General features: G+C 50.7%; 1 protein-coding gene across 1 annotated transcript in view; it reads left to right on the top strand.

The window, feature by feature from the left end:
- Positions 1-754: 754 nt before the first annotated feature.
- The window catches only part of ARL9 (ARF like GTPase 9), a 30716-nt gene continuing 19777 nt past the window's right edge, over positions 755-11693 (top strand). The window contains exons 1-2 of the mRNA XM_073340187.1: positions 755-1024; positions 10319-10487. Of these exons, the coding sequence (XP_073196288.1) occupies positions 851-1024; positions 10319-10487 (343 nt within the window). The 5' untranslated portion in view covers positions 755-850. The remainder of the gene's footprint in view (positions 1025-10318; positions 10488-11693) is intronic.

The raw sequence follows: 11693 nt of genomic DNA, 5'->3' as shown, positions 1-11693 counted from the left end.
GGCCACAGAGACATGCTAGCGCCCAGCTGCTTCTGGGGGCCGCGTGGGGCTATGGCAGGCAGGCAGCCTGAGTGCCCCACTGTGCTTTTAGTGGCCTGGACTTGGAGGTTGCTGCCTGTGATTTATTTTTGCGGGGCCCCCCTTGAGCTGGGGCCCTGGGCTGCAGCCCTTAAAGCCCCTGCCTTAATCTGGCCCTGGTCACAGGCGCTGGAACTAGGGGTGCGGGGGGGGGGGTGCGGTAGCACCCCTGGTTTGAAGTCCTTTCGATCACACACAGGGTTTATAATTTGGTTCAAGGGCTCTCAGCACCCCCAGGATCCCCATTGTTCCGGCGCCCCTGTCCATGGTGTCACTAGAGCACAGTTCACGCCCGGGGAAACAGAGTCAAGTTTTAAGCAGCGGCTGGGGCTGGGGACGGGGTTTGCTCGGGGAACGTGGACCTGACTGAAAGCTGCTTTGGGCATTGCCCTTGGGTGTGACAGGGAGTGAGAATGAAGAAAACACCCCCGGGGCCCCCTTGTAAAATACACGACAGCCCTTCACAGCGGGATTGCTGCAGCACCCCGCAGCGGTTCCGGCTCGCAGCTGGCCGCTCGGGGTCGGCGGCCGGGTGGCGAGAGGAGGAAGGCGAAGGGCGCGCTGCGGGCGGGGGAGGAGGTGGGGACGCTGGCGGGGACCCGGGGCCGGACGGAGCGAGCAGCCGGCGGGGGAGGTGGGGCGAAGGCGGGCGCGGGGCGGGCCCGGCGGAGGTACAGCCCCTTCCCGCTCGGCTCCGGCCGGGGAACGCGCAGCCCGGCGCTACGCCCAGGCGTCTGGCGGGGAGTCCCGCCCTGCCCGGGGCAGAGCCGCGATGGGCAGCAGCCTGCGGCGGGCAGGGCTGGCGGGCGCGGTCCTGGCGCTCGGCGCGGGCGGGGCCTACGCCGCCTGGCGCTACCTGGCCCGGGACCCCGGGGGCCGAGCGCTGCCGCCGGAGCCGCCGCTGGAGCCGCGGGCGGGCGGAGCCTGCGCGGCGGCCGGGGAGCAGGTACGGGGCAGGGAGCCGGGCGCGGGGTTCCGCCGGGCTGCGAGCTCTGCGGGGGCCCGGGCGCCCCCTCGGGCGGCTGCTCCGTGGCCGGGCAGGGCCGTACGGACGTAGGGGTCCCGCTCGGAGGTCACCGGCCGGAGCCGCGGGACCTGCCCTTCTTCCCGGCCCCCGGGGTACCGGCCGGGGCGTGTGGGGCAAGAGCTCGTTCCTGGGCCGCGCGGAGCGGGGGAGTGTGGCCAGGCCTCCCTGCAATCCCGGGCACAGGCGAGCGGAGCCAGCCAGGCCAGGAGATCTGCCTGCCCCCGGGCTATCGAGGCCGAGGCAGGATAAGCCCGAGCGGCCTTGGGGGAAATCTTGTTAGTGCCGAGTGGCAGGACGGCTCAGAATAGGAGGTGCCTGGAGCGCCTCTCCCGCGGGGGCTGGCTCGCCCTGCCCGGCCCAGGGGCGGCCTGGGGCCAGGCGCAGCAAAGGGCGTGCTGCCGCTGGTGACTTCAGCGGGCTCGCTCCGCGTCGGGACAGTCTTCGCTTGGCTCTCGCTGGGACAGCTCGTGTGTCCCCTTTGTACTGGATTGAGGAGCTGCCCTGCTGTAATGGACGGGCAACAGATTAAACGTTTATTTTAGTAACTAAGCCACAGGGGCTTTATCTATGTAAGACCCACCGTTCACAGCTTCAGAACTAATCAAATGCAAATCCTTCCGTGCCAAGGTGGCTGCAAGTTCACTCTTATGCTCCTGTTAAACCATAAAAAGAAAAGGAGGACTTGTGGCACCTTAGAGACTAACAAATTTATTAGAGCATAAGCTTTCTGAGCTACAGCTCACTTCCTCAGATGCTGTAGCTCAGGACAGCTTATGCTCTAATAAATTTGTTAGTCTCTAAGGTGCCACAAGTCCTCCTTTTCTTTTTGTGAATACAGACTTAACACAGCTGGTACTTTGAAACCTGTTAAACCATAGACACTTCTGCTGCTCTCTTGATTTCTGGTACAGGAGCAAACTCTTCACACAGAAATGCAGACTGGGAGTGTCAGAGAGGCCTATGTGATTTAGGCATATAGTTCCTATTGACCACTGGGGACTGGTGTGTGCCTGACTCCCCTGGCTGCTTTTGAAAATCTCACCCATAAGCAATATGCTGTCTCCATCCTGTATCTACTTATTTCTTCCAGGGTAACCCAGCTTTGCCTGTCTAGGAAGAGGCAGGGCTGACTTTCACAGAGAGCAGGAGAGCATTCTTCAGAGGTTAAGGATTAGCATGGTTTGAATCTGACAGGTTAATCTCAGGCTCTTGTTCCCACCTGCTTGAAGTCTTATTGTAGGTGTAGACCTAGTGTGACTGGCTGACTGGCCCCCGTCTTCTCTCTTGCATGCACTAACCCTTGTTCTGCACTGCTTTTCTGCAAGCTGTCATCCAGCTATCATGAGCCAGCAGTAAGAGGAGTGTGGATCATTTTTCTATAAATAATTCTATTTCTGTAATTAATCATCCCAACAGCTTCCAGAGCAGGGATCTCAAACTCAAATCACCACGAGGGCCACATGAGGACTAGTACGTTGGCCCGAGGGCCGCATCACTGACACCTTTTCATATAAAGATACAAAAGTCCCCCACCCTGCCCCCAGCCCCACCCGCACTCCACCCCTTCCATGAGCCCCTGCCTTGCATCTTCCCACCCATTCCAGGCCCCTATTCCAACCCCTTCCTCAGATCCCCACCCCTTCTCCGCCTCCTCCCGTGAGCCCGCAGCTCCCTGCTCCTCCCTCCTGAAAAGCGCTAAGTGCTGTCAAACAGCTGTTTGGTGGCAGGAAGTGCCTGGAGGTAGGCAGAGGAGCGGAGACGCGGTGCACTGGGGAGGAGGGAGGGCGGCGGGTGAGGGGAACTTGGTGGCCACAGGAAATAACTCCGGGGGGGCGGGGAGCTTGGCGGGCTGCAGCAAATAACCCTGCCGGCTGCATGTTTGAGACCCCTATTCTAGAGGTAGCTGGCAGAGCTTTGAGGGCTGTAGATTTCAGCACCTGTGTCCATTCCAGATCTCACACGTGCTTTGGGGTGTCCCCTGAATACACTATAAGATTGAAACTACCATTCACACGAGGTTTGATTGAACAAAGAACCCCACAGCTCTGCGGCTTAACCTCTGTGTGCACAAGTGGCTTTTCTCACCTCGGTGTCTAATCGATGCTGCCGTGCCTTCTTTCTGCTCCTGCAAGGCCGTGTTTGCATCGCCCTTGCCTGCCTGGCCATCATAGTCCCGTCTAAGGGGCTGTGCTACCTCGGTGCCATTGCCAGGGTGCATCCTTCCCTCCTCATTCTAGCAGCCCCAGGCTCCATCCACATTAAGATCTCTGGACAGATGCACAGTGACTAATCAAGTGGCAATTGCTATTTCTTGTTTTCTGGATACTGCTGTGTAATAAAGCAGAACCCTCCTGTCCAGAGTTTCTTCAGTCCTTGCCTACTTGGATATATGGTGGAACGCTGGTTCACACACCTTTGAAAGCTGCAGGCAGTCTGGCCACAGAAACCCCACAAGGCCCATCCTTGTTTAGGTCTTGGGCAGAACTCGCACTGAAGCCAATGGGAGACTTGCCTGCATAGGGGCCTCGGCTGGGTGCACACAGAAACACCTTGGCTAATGCCTCAAGAACAAGGCCAGTAGCCATTCTGGGAAGGGAAGGGTTAGTGAATGAAGGCAGAGGAGAGGCTGCAGCTCTGATGATTGTGTAGAGGCTGGCGTATAGGTGGCACTGTGGGTTAATGCATGCAGCTCGTACAGTAGTAATTGTTCTACTGTGCAGTTCTGGGCCATAATCCGGCCATGATTCCCAGCCAGATGGCTCCTGTGAGCTCAACCAGTGGTCTCTTGTGAATGTATGCGTGTCACCACACAGCTTGGCTTGGTTGGGAGCACATTTAGGAGGGGCTCAGGATTGTGATGGTGCCTCTGAGATGCATGGCTACCCCCAGGGATCAACCTGGACCTGCTCGATGGAGGTGGAAGGTGTTAGTTAACTTGCATCTCGGCGAGAGGAAAGACGGGTGAGTTAACATACGCTGCCTAAAACCCACCTCCTAGTTCAGACAGACCGGCTGTGGGAGAGCTGGGATAGCGCCGAGCTCTTGCGATTGCTGACTCATCACTTCCAAGAGCAGTAATGGTCACTGAAGTAAAGGCATGAAATGTTTTGTATTGCTGTCTTCAGCAATATCACCCATTTACAAGCAGGCAGAGTTCTGTGATCTCCTCTTACTACCCCAAAGAGCAGAGCTTAACTAGTTGTTGAAGTGGTTTGGTTTGGCCAGTGTTAGGTAGAACTGGGTCAGAGGCTGCTTTACAGAAATAACCCACACCAAGCTAGTGCTTCAGTTCAGGTTTCTTCTGCCTCCTCTACATCACATCCTATCCCAGTCAGCCACCTGCAAATGCAATAGCTGAACATAAAAACGGCCAGACTGGGTCAGACTAATGGTCTATCTAGCCCAGTACTCCGTCATCTTACAACGGCCAATGCCAGGTGCCCCATAGGAAATGAACAGAAGAGGGCAATGATTGAATGATCCATCCTCTGTTGCCTATTCCCAGCTTCCAGCAAAAACAGGCTAGGGACACTCAGAGCATGGGATTGCGTCCCTCACTATCCTGCTTAATAGTCACTGATGGACCTACCCTCCATGAACTTATCCAGCTGCTGTATCAACTTTTGTTCTCACAGTATAACGGGGGTGTACAAGTCCAGATGCTCATGTCTGACCTGAGCCGAACAAGCTGTGATTCCGCTTGTTCCCCCCATTGTCAGGCCTCCCCTGAATTGAGTCGGTAACCCGTTACGAATGCTAATGCTCTGGTGAAATGCTGGCTGCAGGCTGCTCCTTCCTTAGAAACGACAGCGATTATGAATGAGGTACCCGTTAAAAGAGAGGAGAGCGAGAGATTGAGCTGATATTTAGCCTCACTAAGCCTACAACTTGGCATCTGCTTATTGTAGTTTAGTTCTGAGCTCTGTTCATCAGCAGTGAACTCTGCCACGTCTGTTACCTAGTGGCGATTGTGGAGCCTGCGATGGAGCTGGGAACCCCCAAATGGCACCTGCTCATGTAACAGACAGTGGAGACAAGGAATAAAAAAAGCCAGAGCTGGATTTTAAGAGTTCAGCCCCCAACAGCTCCCACTTAGGCACTTAAATAAATAGTCACCTTTTCCAAAGAGCTCAGCAGCCCCTCTTGTTCTCAAAGGGGCTGGAGGGGCAGGGTCCACCATTGCTCTCTGAGAGCTGCTGGGGTCCAGGCCCTTTTGAAAATCCAACCATTGTGTGTAGGTGCCTAAAGGGGAGCTGAGCCCTGTGGATAACCTGGCTTGAATGACTGACTGCTTGAGGTTCTCTGGTTTTAACTAGAGAACGCCACATCAGCTCTGAAAAGTCATCTCCTAGTTACTGCAAACTCTGAGCAGCATTTCTGGTCTATTTAATCTGTCGTACATGCTGTTGTGAGCTGGTGCCTCCTGCTGTGTATCTAGATTATCAATCCCTTGTTTTACTTGACAGTCAAACCCCTGAGCCTGTCTGCGCTATGACTTCAGCCACAACAGGGCACTTAGTTACATCACCAGGTCCAGTCTGTAGCACAGATGGGACCTGACCTACCTTTTAACCACGACCCAGAAACTTGCTGAAGTCTTACACACCCAACCCCTTCAGGCTGAGACCTCAAGTGAGTTCTCCTACAAAACCAGGCAAGACCAGGCTTGACAATCCTGCTCTCTCTCAGGCAAAGGAAAAACAATTTATGTTTGACAACACCCTCAAAGCTTCCTTCCCCCATCATTAAGAAGCAAGAAAGAGGATGCAGCCCCAATTCCCATCCCCCATGTCCCATTCCTGGCAGGTCATGTCAGAAGAAGTTTCTTCTTCTTCTAAGTTTCTTCAGGGCTGAATTTTAGCATGCCCTTAGGGTCAGATTTTTAAAGGTATTTAGGTGCCCATTTGCATCTTCAGGCATCTAAATACCTTTAAAAATGTGGCCCTTAGGGACGGGGCCATGTAACTGAGTCACCATCAATTTTAGTACGAGTCTGGAGAGCAATTAAGTGGCTAATATACAGTATATCTCTATATCACAAGCAATTAACTTTTCTAAATTAGTGAACCACAGCCTATACCTGCGTAGGCCCTAATCCTGCAAATATTGAGTGCTGGGTAGTAAACGCGCTGCTGTGTAGTGAGCAGCTGTGAGATCAAACTCTTACCACTTTCTTCTATGTTGTGGATCATGGCAGCAAAATATACACACAAATCTGCAGGATAGCTGATGACTTCAGCTGCTGGCTGGGGGATGGTTCATATGCAAATAGTGTGCGGTTCTTTATTTCGGTGGCCTGAGTATGCTTTTTCTGCATGATATGGATGGCTAGTGCTACTGGCTTGCAGAGGTTATCATCTGCTACACGCATTTGTAAAGCCCCTGTCACACTGGGAATCTAGACGGCAGTTTACATGGCTTGAATTGTTCTCCGTGTTCGCTGAGGGTAAGACAAGAAGTACTCAGCTTAGTTTGTCGCGAGGTTAGGTTAGACACTAGGAAAAACGTTCTCACTCTAAGGATGGTTGAGCACTGGAACAGGAGGGAGGCTGTGGGATCCCTGCACTGGACGCTGTTGGACAAACACCTACAGTGTGTATGGTAACACCCATTGTTTCATGTTCTCTGTGTATATAAATCTCCCCACTGTATTTTCCACTGAATGCATCCAATGAAGTGAACTGTAGCTCACGAAAGCTTATGCTCAAATAAATTTGTTAGTCTCTAAGGTGCCACAAGTACTCCTTTTCTTTTTGCGGATACAGTCTAACATGGCTGCTACTCTGAAACCTGTCCAGGAATACTCACTCCTGCCTCAGAGTTTGGGAGAGGAACTAGACACCCTTTTGAGGTCCCTCCCAATCCTTTGTTTCTATGACAGGAGCAAAATACCAGGCTGATCTTTCCAGCTCCCAACTCCCTTGCATTTTTATCAGGTCAAGATCCTTTTAAGTGCAGATTTCCTAAAATGACTTTCTGTGCCATGTAGCAATTAAATAGACAAATCAGGTGTTGAGGACTTACTGCAGTAACCAGTCATCCAGGCAATCGGTGCCTCTGCTGGCAGCAATGAACTCAAGGCTGATGTGCTGTTGGGAGCAAAGACCAGGGTAATGTCAGGGTCAGTTATTTACTCCCATGCATATAACACTCGGAAGGCTATGAGCCTCATTGGGCTGGATAAGTGGGCTCAACTCCCATTGAAATAAATAGAAGCTGTGGCTGTCTCCATTAGAGCTGATACAGTCCTATATTTTCAATGTTTTCATCAATGTTATTAAGTATTCTACTATTTAAAAGGTAGGGAAGCAGCATGGTCTAGTGGGCATAGACTGACCAGGTAGCAAGTGTGAAAAATCGGGGTGGGGGTGGTAATAGGGTCCTGTATAAAACAAAGCCCCAAATATCCAGAGGTCCCGATAGTATTGGAACATCTGGTCACCCTTAGTGGGGAGGGCAGTGAACTGAGAGTCAGGAGACCTGGCTTCTAGACTCAGCTTTGTCAGACCAACTGCGTTACCAAAAATGAATCATTCATTTCTCTTGTCTGTACAGAACAGGGATAAGGATATGTCCCTTCCTTTGTAAAACGCGTTGAGATCTGTGAATGAAAAGAGCTAAGGTCCAGATAAGTGCGAAAGCAATGGGAGTTAGGTGTCCAATACCTTTGAGAATCTGGGTCTAAGTGTCATTGTTATGCTCTTGTGCTTTGGGATAGCTGGTACGAATTTTGCATTCTTTCTGTGCTATTTGGTATGAGATATACACAGAGTTCTGTGGGTATCCAAAAGCCAACTGTGGGTGCAAAACACCTACATTAGCAACAAAACTGTGCTAGCGATCATTGGTTTAAATAGTGATGGAGAATCTAGTGACAGAAATTCAGGTGGTAAAGAGAAGTCTTGCAATACAAGGGTGATTTTAGAGCTAAAAGCTGTGTGAGTGGCACAGAGAGCTCAGAAAGCTGGCACCAAAACAGATTTCATAGGCTCAATGCTAGATTGTAGCCCAATCTGCAAAAAACAAATTACACTAGACAGAGTCCAACGCCCTTAAGAAACTATATAAATAGGACCCACTTGTGCAGGGGAGGTCTGCAACACACTGTTGTGCAGGCAGCATGCTGCACAGCAGTGCAGGGAGGTGCTGTTGTGGCTAAGGACAGTGCCTCAATCCCCTGCTTTGAACAAAATCACCATGGGATCTTTAATGCCCGCATAGAGACCCCTCATTTCAGAATGAAGCTAGCCAGCTGCTGCAGCACCGGAGAATGAGTATGGCGGGGTGCATGGCACGCTGGGCTTTGCACTGCTAGCCGTAATACACAACAGTGTGCCTACACCTCTGGGATGGTGTGATTCCCACATCCAGCGCCACCCGGTGTTGCTCATCCCAGGTGACGCTCACGCACCCAGTGGCCCCTCGCCCCTGCTCGACAGGCCCCGTGTGGTGGGGTGGCACGGAGCCTCCTGCAGCTGCTCCTCCGGGCCAGCAAAGGGCTGCGCTGCCGAGGAATGGCGGGTGACCAAACTGCCTCTCTGGTTGGGCCCTCTATCCCCTGGCCCCAGCTGGGAACAGGCCGCATGGCGCAGCTGGAGGGAGGTGGCTGGGTGCCCGGTGCCCTGCCAGAGCGGGAGGTGAGAGGGGTCATGGGGAACAGCTGGGGGCTGGAACCAGGAGGCTGATGGAGATCAAACCATCCTGGGTAGCCTCCGTCATCCTGTCCTAACCTCCCAACCAAAGCCCCAGGCCTTCCCCCGTCCGCCTGGCTGTCCCCACATGCCTGGATGGGGGGGACGGGCTCTGCCTGCTCTCACCATGTGCTGGGCGGGTCCGATGTGTTTTCTCATCAGTGAGAAATGAGCCATGTGGGGCTGCATGACATGCGGCGCGACAGGCCCCCAGAATCCTGGGCACTGGTCTTGGCTCTTGCCGAGCCTCACGGGAGCTGCTGGGAGAGGCATTGGTTTATTTGGGGGTCCTAGTCTGAGGACCAGCTGAGGAAACGCGCCAGCGGGAGAGCAGAAGGGGGGATGGGTATGGCCTCCCCTTCTAAAAATAACCCTGTAGCAATAGCCCTAAGCAGTGCATAGCGCTCTTGTCCACGCATGCCATCCTTGCCATCTAGAGTAAGGATCAGGATCATATGTCCCCCCGCCCCATCCCATCACTGGTGGTGACCCCCTTGGGAGTTATTCATAACACACAGCAGGGTTTCACATCACGTAAACAGTTTGTGAGGCTGTCACTTGCATTACAGTGGAAGAAAAATGCTGATGTCCCTCTTTTAAAAAAAAAAAAAAAAAGGGGGGGGGGAGTAGCTAGCGAAAGCCCTGTCCAATTCTGAATAGCTAGTAAAAACAAACTAACTGCCAAGTCAAATAAATCAGATTCTGCAAGAACATAATGTACCTTTGTTCTTTCTGCTTCTTGCTGCAGAGATGAAGTGACAAACGATATTCCAATAGCTGTGGTGGGCTAACTGATAATGCTAGGCCACAGGCGACAAAGTCTTGGCTTGATGATATGAGGTGTGCATTGAAGGTCGTTAATCAGGTGCAAATATATTAATCCAGATGCATTCAAAGCTCAGAAGAAACAGGCGTTTGCCAAGGAGAACGTGTTGGTATTTGTAGAGAAACACTTATTTTCAGGCTTCTAAAAGGGTGCCTATAAATAAAGGAGACTAAGATGTTTTTTTCCCAAAAGACATGGCAGTGTTCTGTTAATGGGGGCTGGGAAAACTGCAGGAGCTCCAGTGTGTCCCACTCACATTGCAGGTGGGGAGGCTTCTCTTTTACAGAATGGCTGTGATATTGGACAACGAAAGTCGTTCCAAACAAACTGATGATGGTCCCTGCAACGAACTAACTTCACACACTTTGAGTAGTCCCATTGAAGGCAGTGGGGTTATTCAGTGTATAAAGAAAGCGTATTCCTAGCTATTTGCAGGATCAGGCTCTAATTTGATACATTTCTAAGCCTTTCTATTCCCAGTGCAGGCATAGGCCCCTACTGCATTCATCTTGCTAGAATTTGACTAATATTTGAGTTTTTTTCTCTTAGCCACACACAGACAGATCAGTTCTCTTGCTTCCTTGTATGCTAGTCCTATAAAACTTCATAGTGTGATTCTCTGCAGACCTGTATGCTGACCAGCCTACTCACCCTCTTCCTGCTGCACTAGTGAACATGTTCATTCTTATTTCACAGGGTAAGCTCCAAAGCAAACAGATATTAGTATTGGGCCTGGACGGAGCGGGGAAGACCAGCGTTCTCCACTCACTGGCCACAAACCATGTGAAGCGAAGTACAGCTTCCACAGAGGGCATCAATGCGGTCTGCATCAACACCGAAGAGGCGAAGATGGAATTCTTAGAAAGTAAGTGTGTGCATTTTAATAAGTAACATAGGGAAAATTCTCATTATACTTAATGGGAGCTTTGCTTTAGGTAGAACACTTAGACCCTTAATTTTTTAAACTATTTATTTATTTATTTAGGAAGTTTAAACAAGTTTACAGATCCTTGCCATGTAAGTATCAGAAACAAAATAATTATTACAACAGAGAGGTTTTGTCTAAAGAGACATTATACAGGAATATAGTCATCAGATCTTTCTGTTTAACAGGGTGGTACCGTATAAAGTGTGAGCATCATTACAACACCAACAATATGTCATTTCTGGTGATTTTATTAAATTGAGTGAAATCTCTCTATACACGTATTTAACAGACCAGGCATGTCTATCAAATGGTACTTTTCAAAAAAAAAAAAATGGATAGAGGTGCTGGTTTTTTTACAGTAGTTTTTCTGAGTATAACGTAAAAGGTAACCAAATCTATATCTGTCCTGTCTATTTTGCTGGGTACATAGTTGGTGTATTAATTTTTTCATAATCAGAAGCTCCCTTTTTTTAACCATCCCTCTATAGACCCACCATTTTTAATCCTTCCAATTTCAGGAATGTGCTGTCACACTGTCCTCTGGGCCACTGTGAAGACTGTACGGCTATGGTGCTTATTAACGGATTACATCTTTCTGCATTGTTTCTTGCTTAGGAAAATAAATTGGCGTCCAAGTGCATGCATGTGTGCACATATGCTAAATGGAAACATGGAGCCAAAGTCATTTCTGGCATAGCTCCAGTGAAGTTACACTCGGGATGACTTTTGCTGAATGTGAGAGAATGCTAACATAACCCAAAACAGTGACACTGTTGAAGAAAGTTGTGTTTTACAACTATGAATCAGTGTTTTTCACTAGAGAACGTGTCTAGCTAAGTATAGCGTTGGCTCGAGGGCTGGGTAATCGCTCTAAGGCTAGGAAAGAATAAGGATCTTCTGATGTTTGTAAAGTTGAAAAACCACAGGAACGCTAACTGTTTTAATTCTTAATTACTGTTAAGCTGGTGTCCCTTTGAACTCTGGCTAATCCCTTCCTTCCTCCAGACCGTTCCTGGGGTGGACTCTGGATGCTGACTGAGTCTACAAACAAGAAGCCGCTGTGACCACTTTGGAGGTCTTAAAAACTTAATTTTCACTGGGAAAAATATACACTAGTTCAATGCATGAAAACAGTCTAAAACC

The sequence above is a fragment of the Lepidochelys kempii genome, chromosome 4 (assembly GCF_965140265.1).
Source record: "Lepidochelys kempii isolate rLepKem1 chromosome 4, rLepKem1.hap2, whole genome shotgun sequence".
In the NCBI taxonomy this organism is placed as follows: domain Eukaryota; kingdom Metazoa; phylum Chordata; order Testudines; family Cheloniidae; genus Lepidochelys; species Lepidochelys kempii.
Note: the sequence above shows the minus strand (reverse complement) of the source record. Positions and strands in the feature narration are given on the sequence as shown.